General features: G+C 41.3%; 2 protein-coding genes across 3 annotated transcripts; one reads left to right on the top strand and one right to left on the bottom strand.

Moving 5' to 3' along the window:
* Positions 1 to 8,717: 8,717 nt before the first annotated feature.
* LOC105703344 (adenylate kinase 8) lies at positions 8,718 to 11,386 on the bottom strand. Its single transcript, XM_023433305.1, has 11 exons — positions 11,291 to 11,386; positions 11,062 to 11,188; positions 10,867 to 10,952; positions 10,649 to 10,739; positions 10,477 to 10,569; positions 10,250 to 10,386; positions 9,772 to 9,949; positions 9,571 to 9,695; positions 9,385 to 9,494; positions 9,085 to 9,256; positions 8,718 to 8,984 (listed from the first exon to the last, which is right to left on the bottom strand). Exons 1-11 carry the CDS (start codon positions 11,384 to 11,386, stop codon positions 8,718 to 8,720), a joined length of 1,482 nt encoding a protein of 493 aa, XP_023289073.1.
* Positions 11,387 to 11,608: 222 nt separating this feature from the next.
* Positions 11,609 to 14,282, top strand: LOC105703346 (ATP-binding cassette sub-family F member 1). Of its 2 annotated transcripts, XM_012431680.1 has the most exons (5): positions 11,609 to 12,034; positions 12,118 to 12,343; positions 12,413 to 13,058; positions 13,125 to 13,303; positions 13,375 to 14,282. In XM_012431680.1, exons 1-5 carry the CDS (start codon positions 11,682 to 11,684, stop codon positions 13,867 to 13,869), a joined length of 1,899 nt encoding a protein of 632 aa, XP_012287103.1. In that variant the 5' UTR covers positions 11,609 to 11,681; the 3' UTR covers positions 13,870 to 14,282. The 2 variants fall into 2 exon arrangements, with proteins under 2 accessions (XP_012287103.1, XP_023289072.1); XM_023433304.1 differs by having other exon boundaries at positions 12,118 to 13,058.
* The last annotated feature ends 311 nt before the right edge of the window (positions 14,283 to 14,593 follow it).

Genomic DNA, 14,593 nt, shown 5'->3' on the forward strand with positions numbered 1-14,593 from the left:
GGTAGCATGATTTAATTTTATTCCGTTTCTAGCGCGGAAAAGGAAGAAAATCATGACGAATTGTGTATTTAAAATTGAAAATCCTCGGATGCTCGATAAACGCTAGCAAATAAAAATGGCCGCCATCCGTCACTTCCTCTCATACCACAGATCGATATTTAATTGCCACTTCGGCGACAAATAGCGTGCTTGCGACAGAAATTTCGTTGCTTCAATGAAATAAACCAACTCCGCCACACGTAGTCGCAAGAAACTTCCACAATACCGAACCTTTATGATATAAATTATGAAACATACGACGGAAGTTCTTAACTATTTCTCAGTAGCCAATGGAACTTTTTATTCGCTCCTTCGCGGGATGAAACTCGGCCTTGAGCTTCCCGGCGATACTCTGCATCCCCCCTTCTTCATAGCTGCACGAAGCTGTTTATTTTCCTCCACAACGTGCGCTTCCGTTATAGGTCGCCGACGAAAGCCGCAGAGGCCGCTCGAGATCTTCTGACACGTGCTTAATTAATTCCGCGGCGGGCGCGTAATTCGCGGCCGCGCATGCGCGATGTTACCGACGGTCCAGCAACGCCGCGCCGGAGTCCGCGTTCGGCGCGGGAGTGAGGTAGGGGGTTCGCGCGAGGGTGAGCGAGAGAGGCAGAGCGGGTCGAGCGCGCGCGGGAGAGAGAGGGGAAGAGGGGCGGGAAACGCGGAAAATCGGCCGGGGCGCGGGGGCGGGGACGATGCCCCGTAACCGACGTGGAAACGCAGAATAATGACTACTTTTTCATATTTTAATTACGCAGTAATTAATTGAAATGTTCCCCATTCGCGGGGGCACTCGAGCAAAATGAGAGCCGAGAGGCTCCGCAACGAAGCGAGCTTTTTTAAGGAAGGCTTTACTTCGCAGTTGCGCGAAACCTCGAGAATCCTTCCTGCCCCTTGTTCCCGTTCGCTCGCTCGGAAGGAATCCGGTCTGTGCGATTTCACGCGTTGGATTAGCCGAGGATTCTTCCTCCCGGAGTCGCCTCGGGTGGGGCATCTTCTTCTCGCGCCCCTCGACTGCATGGATTACTTTTGTCCTAGTTGAGACGCCCTCGAAATGTAGGCTTATTTCTTTCCGGTCGCTTAACGTCCGCGGGACTCGTTACGTGGGTTAACGGGCGCCTTTGAGCGACCGAGGTTGAGTTTCCGTTTAATCAAGAAATCGTCGGATATTCGAGTTAGAAAATCGCGAGAATTCGCTTCGGCAGGTCCGTTTGCTCTCGATGAAAAAGGTTTCGGCGCCGAGACGGCGACCCTCATTTTATAGTTCCATAATCCAAAATCGCGCCTACCTTTGTCTCCGCTCGTTATGTCGCGAGAAAATACGCGATTTAATCAGAGAAATTTAGTTATGATCTTTATCTTTCACTTTTGTTACCGAAAAAATGGATAAATCGTCCGGAATCTGTATGTACGCGGTAGGAATGCTTCTGGACGTTGTTAGTCTCTTTTCGGACAGAATAACACAGCCGTTTTATGCGGTACATAAGATGTATTTAACCTTGCGCCATATTTAGCCGTTTGAGTTCCAAGCTGCGCGATTGTGCTATTTAGATTTCATGTCGAAAAAAACTCGTTACATTTGAACAGTATGGACAACTGGCGGTGCTCTTAGAGCTATTGAAATAGCGAGCGTTATCGCGACGCTTGGCTCCCTTCGCACTCAATTAAGGTGATATGAAAGGGTCATTCTATATATCGAAACATGAAAATATTAATAAAACGTCTCACCTAACTGGATGTACCAAATCATTTGAAACGTTAACACGTGATTATGAAGGCAGGAAGAAAGAACGCGATGCTCGTGAAGTTTCATTGTTCAAAAAATTTTTTTTTTTTATTTAGCCTAAACTAGAACTGCAATCGCATTTTCTTGTGAGAAATGAAATTTCACAAACAATGGTGTTCATCCTTAGGGTCTCCATAATCACGTGTTAAAGTTGTAAATTATTCAGTGCACCCAGTTTGGAGAAAAGTTTTATAAATATTCTTACGTTTTATATGTATAATGACCCTTTCATATCACTGTAAGAAGATTGCAGTGTTGGGTATTTTTCGACACTGTTTTTTCAATGATACCTGGGACTCAAACGATTAGATAATACCAGGGACGATGTCCCTCGATGACTCCGTTTGCACACAATTTGCGTTTTTGCCAGACCGAATAAAGTCGTGTACAAATCGTCCGTTCTCCTTAGTTGAAGAGATCCATGTTTTCTCTCTCTCTCTCTCTTTGGACGGAAAGGTTTTATGCAGACATTCAGGAAAGCCTTTCGAGGGTGCAATCGTTCCCCGACGTCTGCAAACGATTCCGGCTGTTACCAGACAAATCGAGAGTTTTCGTTTGAGTTTGGAGAGCTCCACCTAGCCTCCACCGTGGAGGACACAACCGAGCAAACTAAGTACGCGACACTCGTACTTATCCCGATACCTCGAACACTTGGTTACTCGTTACTGAGCTGCTCCACTTCGTGGGACCACGCGAAACAAAGCCAGCGACGGGACCTCGTCTTTTGTTCTTGTGGCTTTCTGGCTACGTGCAATTGTCCTCCCATTGTTCCTCCCATTGTTTCCGGTAACTCTTTCGCGGTAACGAGGAGGAACCTCAATTAGAACGGTTTGAGGACTTAAACGCCCAGAGGCTGCCGAGTTTAAGGGGCAAAAGATGTACGTATGTACACCCCCGACGACGTTATTGTCATGATCCGGCCTCCCTGATGATTTCGTGCCGGGTTATGTCAGATGATATTTCATGATCAAAAGCCGCCGACAGTAATCCCGAGCTTGCAACGTAAATTGCAACGGAAGCTTTTAAAACTTCGAAAAGGAAACTCACGTTCGGTCACGAAGATTCGGCAGATTTTCATGACTTTTGCTCCAGAGGACAGCACTACTTTAATGTCCACGGTGAATATAATCATTCCATCTGAAATTAAAAATAATTTCGAATTTCGATTCGCCATTGATTCATTTTTCTAATAGTTAGCAATTCATTGAGTTTAATTTCTTGCGACTCTTAATCGGCTCGATGAATTTATAATTAGAAAAGAATTGATAAAAGGGGTTGGGGAGATGAATGGAACGGATGTGAAAACGTTCACGTGACCTTTGGGAAAGATTTGGCAGTTTTTAAAAGAATACAGACGCGGTCGCCATCTCTTGGCAGGTTTCAAATATTTCTCCTCGCTTTTAGGTGGATAAATACCGCGTGGATAAGGTAGCTCGCACGTGGGAGAAAAATCAATATCCTTGCATCGTCTGCTGTCGCACAAATTTTTCAACTTTTCTCTTGCAGATCTTTCCATTTCCGATTCGTTTACTCTTAAGAAAGATTCTACAATAGCGTTTATTAATCCGACCCCTAAAATTCGGCCATAATTACAAATTATCCCATACTTTAAGGGTTATAAAAATGTAATGGTTGTCCGAAAATGACCACCCTGTTAAAAAAATTCATAAAATTCATACACTTTTAGTACATAAGGTTGCTGTAAAATTATAAATTTGATGTCTTAATGGTAAATTAGTATAGATTTATTATAAAACTCTAAGTGAATTTGCAATTTTATAAATCGTCCTCGAACGTGCCCGGAACATATGTCAAATTTGTTTGTCTGCAGAAAAAACGTTTAATATCAAGCACTGATCAACACAAATTTATAATATATATTATAAATTTATTACACGTATGTACTAAATTTGTAATATGTTATACATTTTATTTAAAAATATGTTATAAAATGAGTATACCATGTCTGAATAAAACTTCCAATAAAAATGTTATAAAATTATAATATATTTTTTTCTTAACAGTGCAGGGTGAGTGTTTCAAGAAATGCCAGATGTTTAGATATCCGATACTGTCCGAAGGGGTGGAAAAATCCGAGAAAAACGTGGAGACTTTTCAGCGGGTCAAAAATACCAGGCGAAATGGCGGGAAAGAGCGTCGCGACGCAGGCGTCGTGGAATCGATGCCGTGGCACCGATACCCTCGTTCTGTTCCCCTGTCTTCTCACCGTTTGAATCGTCTTCAAGCCAGCGCTAAGTACTCATCCATTATTTTTACGAGGCTCACTAAAAATGGCGATTTAGCTCGAGCGACGCGCGAAATCGCCGGTTAATCCGGAAGTACCGATTACCTGTACTGAAAAATCTCTCCATTTACGACACTCCGGCATTCGGCCCGGAACGAATGGTTCGGGAATGTCCTTAAGGCAAGACAAATAACAAAACGAGGCAGCCTCCACCACGAGCATGCTATCCTGCTAGGAAAACAAGTTCGTGCTTTGAAGCTCAAATTGAAAATAATCCTGTTACGTCTTCTATTAGCTGCCACCCAGTAGCGTTTGTACGCAACACGCCATCCCGTGGATCGATCCGATGAAAATCGGCGGTCTCGTTGCATTTTCCTGGACAAACGCTTGGTGGGGGATCGTTCGCTTCGCGCCATCGAGCGTTACGGTGTACGCCCCGAACGAAGCACCCCTGATACCGGCATCAGCTCCTAGGGGACTGAAAATCAACGGTTTCGGTATATTACGACTTCTAACGTCTTCCCTCAATTGATTTACCCCCATTTCTGCTTTATTCCAGGTTCTTAGAGCGCGGGATTACTCTATAACGTGCTTAAATTAGGGGAGGTGGTGCGTCGCCATGTCAAGCTTTCCAAAATGGCGGCGCGCGGCGAGAGTCGAACCGCGCTTCTCGGAGAGGCGCGATAAATTGTTCCCGAGTTTCTGCTATCCTGGCGCGCCGGGAGTAGCGGTCCTTCCTCTGGTGGGCAAGGATATAAACCCACCGAGGGCGGCCCCGGCGAACGTTCGTCGAGAGTTATGGCTTCCTGGTGGTGGGAATGCTTCTGGCGCCATTCCCTTGACGAGTGACGCGACGTTGACGGGACGTCCTTCCTCCTGACGCGCGAAAGCCTGCTCGAGGGCACGTCACGTGTCTTGCGGCGTTGCCGGATGCGCCCCCTGCCGGCGGGCGAGCGAGTTGAAGACGCCGCCTCGGGCTAGAAAAGCGCGTCGGCGCTATGCCGTCCTGGTCGAGAGAATGCTTTCCCTATGAAAGCTCCGGGGTCCGAGTTCGCCCGCCGCGGCGGGGTGAGAAAAATGCTCCCGAAACTTCGACGTCCTGGTGTCCTGGTGCGAGGAATATTTGTGGGGGGTAAAACGCGACCGCCCACGCGCATCCTTACCTGCGCATCAAATATGCACATACACATACGGCGCACAATTTTTAGAGCGACAATAATATTATATATGATTTGTGAATTTCTATTTCAAGTTTTATACTTGTATATATAACTATGGTACACTATTGTAATATTGATTCGCGCTAATCGTATTTACCGAAACTTTATATTTATTTATTCGGTGCATTCTATACCACTATCGGACATATCTACGCTCTCTCAATTGTCAGATTCTTGCTTTCTTGAATAGGTGGAGTTGCGGTCTTTGGTTAATACTTCTCAAGTTGTCTTATAATTATTCATGTGAGATTCGAGATATCGCTATGAACAGGAAGGACTCTTTCTTTGCGGTTGGGGTTGAAGAAGATCCTGGCTTTTGTCTGCATAGAAATGTTCCATTTCTCTCATTTGGGAAACACGAGGGCGCTGAAGCCATACACAGTCGATCGGGGTAAGAAATCTGGACGTTCCACCCCGCACATCTATCTCACCCCCATTGATTTTATTAAGGGCGCATGTTCCACCCTGCAGTCATTTCAACGAGGAGCTTCGATCGCCTTGAGGAACTTACTTCGCACCCTTCTGGAAACCTGGTTACAGCCCATCGCCTGGACGAATTTCGAGCAGACGTAAGGCGAGATGCATTATCTCGAAATGCATACTTATCGTGAGTCTACGGCACAGGCGGGCAGATTTTTCAGCAAGTCACGTTCGGTTCTAAGGACCTTTAAGGACGTTTTTCCTCGGGTCCTGATACTCGAGCAGCGTCTCCGTATTGAGGTCCTTTTGGAAGGACCCTGGAGGAAGGTTGGCATCTCCGAGCCACTGCAAGCTGAAATAACCGTAGCAAATCACCGTACATTTGTACTTACACGTAAATTTTTCGCTTTTACGAGCCACGAAGTCCCCCGTTACATCGTTTTTGTTTGTTCCACGACAAGGACAAAAGGTACAATACAATGTTGCTGGAACTTGCTTGCACGATCCGAACCATTTCGTACCCTTACGAACCAGGTCACCAGAAAGACACCGGAGTATGCGGGGTGGCCTGCTTAAGGATCCTGACATCCTGGCAGTGCTTTAAGACTTTCCACGTGTTGGTCCACGAACACCATACGTGCTTCCTTATGGCGTGGGAGGGCACCGACTGGAATCCATCCTAACGATTCGGAACTTCCGCATCGCAGACCTCTGTGTCGTCTCTGCTTCCCTATGTATTTACTTCCTGTTTCCGGTTGGAGTCCAATGCCGGGTAGGAGATCCGGCCTGGCACCTCCTACAGCGAATACTTTATGACACCATAATCCCAACATGAGTGAAAACGCATCTCCGCCAAAGGAAAGAAAACATCATTTTAGATCACTTGACGATTACGTAAAACCGACTTACGAGTGTTTACAAATCGACCGCATACCTCTGTTTATATAGATATTAAATAATTCAATGAACTCGGTAGCAGGTACGAAATCAATCGATATACTAAGTGTATTTATTAATATATACGTTTATATAAGTTTAGTCCAGCCATTGAACTTGAAAAAAGAGGGAATTATAATCCTATATTTTATTAGCGACGCTCATGTGTGTATATCTAAGCAAGCTGCATTTGGCGCAAAACTCAATCGACCTTCCTAATTGCGACTATGGGAAAATCCTTAAAATTAAGGGGATGTGAAAGTGGCATCTTAGGGCTCAATCGTTCATAAAACATTTCCCCGAATTGGATGTACCTATTTGTTTCAAATTTGACCACATGAATGAGGAGACCCTGAGGTAGGTCCTGAAACTCGGGAAATTTCATTTCTTACTAGAATTGTTGAAAATAGGTATAAAGAAGTTATCTTAAAATTGAAATTTTATGAGTTTCAGGACCTTCCTTATAGCCTCCATATTCACATTGTCAAGTTTGAGACGATTCGGTAGAAACAGTTCGGAGAAAAGTTTTATGAACGATAAACCTCTTTGACTCCACTTTCACGTCACCTTAATTGCAATAATGTGTCTCATCGTTAGAGAGTAAGCGGCTTACGTTTCACACTCTTGAAAAATCTTTATCTACCGGAACTCTGCAGCAATTATTATCCCCGTTCATACCACCCTGATATCAGGGACGCCGTTCGTTGCTTTGTAAGTCTCCCTTGTTCAAATGTATCGCCTGCTCTTCGGAGGGCACTGAGGACAGGGTCGCATCCCTTCGAACGAGTCCTGGACCGGATATATACTCTCGTGTAACTTTCCCGACACCATGCGTCCTTGATCCGGAAATATGCTTCGCGTTTGAGGCAATTACGTGCATTAGCGTAGACGCCGTTGCGGTTTAATTCAACTTGCCCAGGCATTCTCCAGCCTTTGAACTCGACTACAGGGTAATTGTGCAAACGGCCCGTTGTCCATTATGTTATCACCTCCCCTACGTACGCTTACATCGTCACGTTCCAATAGATTTGGAAAATCAATCTGAATTAATGAACAGGCATATCTGTAATAACGTGCTATAAGAAAAATGTCCATACAAATTTCACGTCGTTAATCTAACACGTTAATATTGACGAATATCTATCTATTTAAGAATATATGAAAAATTATGAAGAATATGTTAAATCGCCGACCTTATCAATTCATGATATTCTAATCATTTTTAAACCTCGAGTGTTTAGCTTAGATATGTAAATAAAACGTTACGAAAGTCGATTAGTTGACCGATATAAATATATATTATTGTCCGAATCATGTATAATTCCAAGAAACAATTATTGCGTCGAGAAGAAAAATTGACGTTGATTTAAACGAATTTTGTTTTCGCAATCTGTTATTTCTTTGGGCCATACTTTTATTTTTTCGCTGTGTATCGTCGGTCGTTATACAATGATTATTAAATAAGGCGTGAAGAGATTTATAGTAAATTATGATACCGGAAAAACAGAACGGGGTGTACATTTAATGACGGATATTGGTCGGCGCACATAGGCTCAGAATTTGGAGAGTGACTTTTGACTTCCACCCTTGGATGATAGCCGCGTCGGGAATGCCGGGGAAAAGCCTGACGTATTTCCGACGTCAGCTGTACCATAAATTCAACCTTGCTGACGTAGACGGGGAAACATGACGTGTTTCATGTGCGCGTGCTTACGTAATGCGTTACGTAACGTGACGTTGCGACGATGGGATGTTTTGCGTGCCAGGATAACAGAAAGCCCCAAGAGGAGACGTTTGACCCCGCGTTCTTGTATGTATTAGATAATCAGCTATTTCAGGAAAATAGCACCCGAAGAATATCGATGGCCCGTCAAATTGAATCTACTAAATGTTGACAAGTTTTATAATGAACGAGCTGTGCCGTCATCGACATCCCCTCGAATTAAGCTTGTCTTCAACGGCAGCTCGTCCAGCTGATTTCTTCACATACGCGAGGAACTGTAATTTCAATGACTTATTAAATAAAATTTAATTGTCAGACCCGATAAACGGATTCTTGTAATTGTCCACGTATTCAAATCAGAGATATTGTTGATTCGGGTGCTCTAATTTCGTCAAAGACTCGAGGATCGGGTGCATCGTCAGGATCAAATTCTATATCCTCTGGATTCACTTCAGGTGGTGGTCGTGGAACTCTTGGTGGTGCACAAGGTGCTGGTCTCATTAAACAAGCTTCAACCTTTTCCTGTACTGTTCTCTTTTCTACGCTTCCATCAATTGTGATCGCTGAACTTCCGGCATACGCTTTCATCGCGACTACATTGTTTTCAAATTCTTCGAACTGAATGTAAAATAGGAAGGAGATTGTTTAAAGTTAGGCAACTGTTAACGTTTTTGATACTTGGAGGAAACGATTAGATACTAATGTAATTCATACTGACATCTTGTTCAACTACAGATATGTAGTCTTTTGGATGTACCCCCAATTCATGCTGATTTCCCTTAAAATTTTGTATTGTAGAAAGATGGTGTTTACTCCCAGTTTTCATGTTATATCGGCGTCCTAGAAGTCTGTCACGGCAAACAATGCTGTCGACGTCGATGAAGATTACTCTGAAAGGGTATCATGGCGTTTTATAAGAAACTCTACCATTAAATAATAATAGTGTTTTTTTTTCTTAAGCAATTATTACTATGTTAGTAATATATATATTTTTAGTAAAATTATTTTTAAAAATTACCGATTTGGAGGCGTGGACAGTTGATCTAAAAGTTTAAAATCTTCCACGCATATTGGATATCCAGTCAAGACCCAGCCCCTTTTTATGCACTCGTGTCCAAGCACTTGTTTCTAGAAAAACGGGCAAATGTTTAACAGAGTCAAAGACGGACAAAATATATTTTCCATCGTAAAATATTTTAAATACTTCAACTATTTGTATTCTTGTCTCAGGCTTTGGTCGAGAACCCCATCTGTGTTCAAATAGTCTGATAGCCTCGCCCAATTTCGTTTCTTGTAAACGCGCTTGCTCCAAAATGTCATTGAAATTCACTGGAAAATGACAATTTAAATAATTGCAAAATATCGGAAAGATCATTAGAAATACTATATTGTTACGTATAATTACCATGGACAAGGTTAAATCTTCGAGACAAATACTTGGCGGTTGTGCTGCTTCCTGAACCGCGAGCTCCAAGGAGAACTACTCGAAAGAGACTCGGTGCTCCGCAATGTTTTTTAGTTTTTGTCAAAGTAGCACAGTCTTTTCCTAGATCTTCGATCGTTCTACTTCCAACTTCAACTTCCTGAAGAATAACATCGCATTGAATAAATGTCCAAGCCCTTTCAGAATTATTCGATTATCTCCTAAGTTCATGCCGACTTTTACATTTTGTCTACAATTCATTTTAAGTAAAATTTAATAATACCATTCAATAATATATTCTCCATCATTGTTCACTTCTGCAACAATGTTCCCCACATTTCAAGGAAATTTTCGGTACCCCGCTTGAAAAAAATATAATAAAATTTGGAATATTTAGACGGCATGAACTTATGGGTCAACCCAATAGACGCGAGTGATTTCCGATTTTTTATAACTATACTGTTAAGAAATTGGAATAGGCTTCTCGAAGTCCTCGTATTTGTTTCTTGTAAGACCGATATTCTGAATTTTTGAAGCTTTTGTATCCGCGATCAGGTTCATAAAAAGATTCCATCACGTTCGTACTGCAAGTACATTCTAGATAGTTAGGAAACTTTATCGGTTAATACATATTTCGATTTAAGCGATTATTTTAGTAACTTGTAAGTCGATTTAAGCAACAATTACCTGGTACCTGGTCTGGTTTAATTTCGATAACGTGCGTTGGTAATATTCCAATTCTCTGAAATGCCCGCGCTTCTGCTTTAGTCCTTGGAACGTCTAAATCAATATTTACGGAACAATAATTAAAAAACTATTGAAGTTGATAACGTAGTAAAATAATTTCTTTATTCATTACCGACGAGTACCCAGCCATTGTTAAGCATTCCGGTTCTCATAATTTTCCTCATATTTCTTGCTACATCCTCGAAATCACTGCATTGTATACACTGCAGAATATAAAGCTGTTTTGTGACTGGCAGAAACTTTGCACAATTAACAGGAAGTTATACAAAAAAAAAACTAAAGTGATAATAGGATAATTTTATTAATTAATTTTATCCTTTCAATTCCTACTCCAGATTCTACGGCGTGTATATTCTTTAAAGTTATAAGTCTTGCTCCTGTCTCTTCCTGCAGGACTTCTCCCAATCGCATCTTGTCTGTAAACATATACTTCAGTTAATAATTTATTTTTTAATAATTAGTAGATCAGGATGCATCCAACGCAGGTTACGGAAGAAATACGTATTTAAAAGTACATTTAAATACCAAAATAAGGAGGGGCGAGAATTATAATTCGAGCAACATCTCTACTCCGCGCAGCGTGATGAATGCTTTGCTTAAAGAACAGCAAATGGTCTTTCGGTTTTTTTATAACCACCTGAGTGGCAAGTTCCTGGAACCAAATAATTTCAATTTTATTAATTTAAAACGATTAAAATGCTTCCGCTCATGAAAAGAAATGTGATGAATATTATAAAGTAACTTTTCAACTGACGTGAAATAGTTCATAAATTCGGTGCTTCTCTAAATACGGAACAAATCGAGGAGGTATCTTCAAAGGTCTTTTAATCGCATCAACGGCGCCCAACATTTCTTCTTGCGCTTCTCTCGTATTAGAAAATGTTTCCAATGAAATTTCTGTAAATTTTTAGATTTACGCATATAAAATATACAGGTTTTATGTTATCATTAATAAAATGAACGCAGCTGTTAGGGGTTTCGAGATTCTTCTCGATTAAATTTCGTCGCAGAAGGCGTGACCGGCGCGCGGGTGAAAGCGTGACTTGGACTTGAAGTACTTTGAGGTTAGATGGCACCACGTCCACGAGGTTCCGGGAGTTCCTGCTGCCAGAAGCGAGGAAAGCAGTTGTAACAAATTTGGCAGCATGTCGTCCAAAGACCAAGACGCCGATGTCACGAAAAAGATATCAGAGATGGGTCTCGAGGAATCGGGGAAAAAGTTGACCCACAAGGAGAAGAAGAAACTGAAGAAGCAGCAAGAATATGAGAAGACGATGGAATTGTTGACTAAGACCGGCGGGCAGGGTCACAGCGAATTGGAATCAAATTTCACCGTGTCTCAAAGAGAGACACAAAATCGTGGAGCTCAACAACTAGAAAACGCGGTTGATATCAAGGTTGAGAATTTTAGTATTGCTGCGAAGGGAAAGGAATTATTTACAAATGCTAGTTTGCTCATTGCTCAAGGTAGACGATATGGGTTGGTAGGACCGAATGGGTGCGTACTGCTACTATAAATATGTACAATGGTAAAAATTTATGAAGATTCAATCTTGACGGTTCCTTTTCTTGTGTATACAGGCATGGTAAAACTACGTTACTGCGTCACATTGCGAAGAGAGCATTTCCAATACCGCCGAATATAGATGTACTTTATTGCGAGCAAGAGGTAATTGCAGATGAAACGCCTGCAGTTGAAGTGGTTCTTAAAGCAGATGTGAAATGTCAAGAGTTACTCATGGAATGTAAAAAGTTGGAGGAACGAGTCGAGGAAGGGGATACTACGGTGCAAGACAGATTACAAGAGGTATATTTTATGGAATATAGATACTTTTTCTGTTGCGGAGATATACGTATAATATTGTTTCTTTACAAGGTTTATGAAGAGTTAAAAGCACTCGGGGCTGACTCTGCCGAGCCACGTGCACGCAGGATTCTAGCTGGTCTTGGATTTAGTCGTGCAATGCAAGATCGGGCAACGAAAAATTTTTCTGGTGGTTGGCGAATGAGAGTTTCTTTAGCGAGAGCACTCTTCTTGGAGCCTACGTTACTTTTACTTGATGAACCTACTAATCACTTAGATTTAAATGCGGTCATTTGGTTGGATAACTACCTGCAGGGTTGGAAAAAGACCTTACTAGTTGTTTCACATGACCAGAGTTTTCTTGACAATGTTTGCACAGAGATAATTCACTTGGATCAACAAAAACTATTCTACTATAAAGGAAATTATAGCATGTTTAAAAAGATGTATGTTCAGAAGAGAAAGGAAATGATTAAAGCATATGAAAAGCAAGAGAAGCGGTTGAAGGATTTAAAGGCATCGGGCCAAAGTAAGAAACAAGCGGAAAAGAAGCAGAAGGAAGCTCTTACAAGAAAGCAAGAAAAGAACAAAACAAAAATACAAAAGCAAGAAGATGATACAGGACCACAGGAATTATTACAAAAACCGAGAGAATATATTGTCAAATTTAGCTTTCCGGATCCACCACCTCTGCAGCCTCCAATTCTAGGACTGCACAGTAAGTACATGAAAGGCACAGAAAATAAAAATTCTTTTATATTTTTAATGTTTGAATTATTTTCAGACGTGACTTTTGCATATGAAGGGCAGAAGCCACTATTTATTGAAGCTGACTTTGGTATAGATTTAAGTTCTCGAGTGGCAATAGTAGGTCCTAATGGTGTTGGTAAATCAACATTTTTAAAACTCTTATGTGGAGATTTGGAACCTCGGGAAGGGGAACTAATAAGAAATCATCGATTGGTATGTTAATGAAAATGGATAAGTTAATTATCGCATATTCTTGATTATCTTCATGGATTCTTTTTTTGCAGAGGATAGGCAGGTTCGATCAGCACTCTGGGGAACATTTAACCGCTGAAGAATCGCCATCGGAGTATCTCATGCGATTGTTTGACCTTCCTTATGAAAAGGCTAGAAAACAACTTGGAACATTTGGTCTTAGTTCCCATGCTCATACTATAAAAATGAAAGATTTGTCTGGAGGACAGAAAGCACGAGTTGCCTTGGCTGAACTGTGTCTTAATGCGCCTGATGTTGTAATTTTGGATGAACCGACTAATAATCTTGATATTGAATCAATTGATGCTTTAGCAGATGCAATTAATGAATATAAAGGTGGTGTTATTATTGTCTCTCACGACGAACGACTTATCAGAGACACCGAATGTTGCCTTTATGTAATCGAAGATCAACAAATTAATGAAATTGATGGTAACTTCGATGACTACAGGAAGGAACTTCTCGAAAGCTTAGGAGAAGTCATTAATAGCCCAAGTATAGCTGCCAATGCTGCAGTTCTTCAATGACCTATAGCATCACCTCTTAATTAGCACAGAATTCTTCAACAATTTCCAATGATAAATTAACTATTGATCTGTTCAGTACCAGGACCTCAAAATTTTTCCATAATTTAATCATGTGAAAGCGTAAGACATATACCGTGTACTGCAATCTATTGTCTTACACGAATCTTAAGAACATTTTCAGTAGACGACGCATTGCATATCTTTATTATTTTAAGCTATCAGAAATAATATAAAGTGGATCAGTGTTTTAATGTAAATTATATTTTACTTTAATGTACAGACTGCTGGGAATAGGATCGCGTATCGACTATTAAATAATTCCTTTACTTTGCCTTCCTACATTCAAAATATGTCCATTATTGTAAATGAAATTCATGTTGGAGATATTGACAGGAAATACAGAAATCATCCATTTTTACAGATATATCATTCTTCTGTTATCCGATAGATCATTAAGTCAGGTGACCCATTAATTCAGTATATTATTATTGTGATTATGCGTTTACAATTTAAAAATTGTAAAATCATAATATTTTATCACACCGGACGCCAGATAAATAACAATGAATTGTTGAGATTTATTCTACGTAAGTTTGCTGAATTTGAATTTTGCGCCCAAAGAAATGTGTTTTGCCAATCATCAGCAGAGATGAGTTGGGAGATTGCTCCAGAGATGAGTTGGGAGATTGCTCACGGGCAGGGTCGCGCGATCGCACCGTGTGCT

The sequence above is a fragment of the Orussus abietinus genome, unplaced genomic scaffold (genome assembly GCF_000612105.2).
Source record: "Orussus abietinus isolate OABI.00-Male unplaced genomic scaffold, Oabi_2.0 scaffold671, whole genome shotgun sequence".
NCBI lineage: Eukaryota > Metazoa > Arthropoda > Insecta > Hymenoptera > Orussidae > Orussus > Orussus abietinus.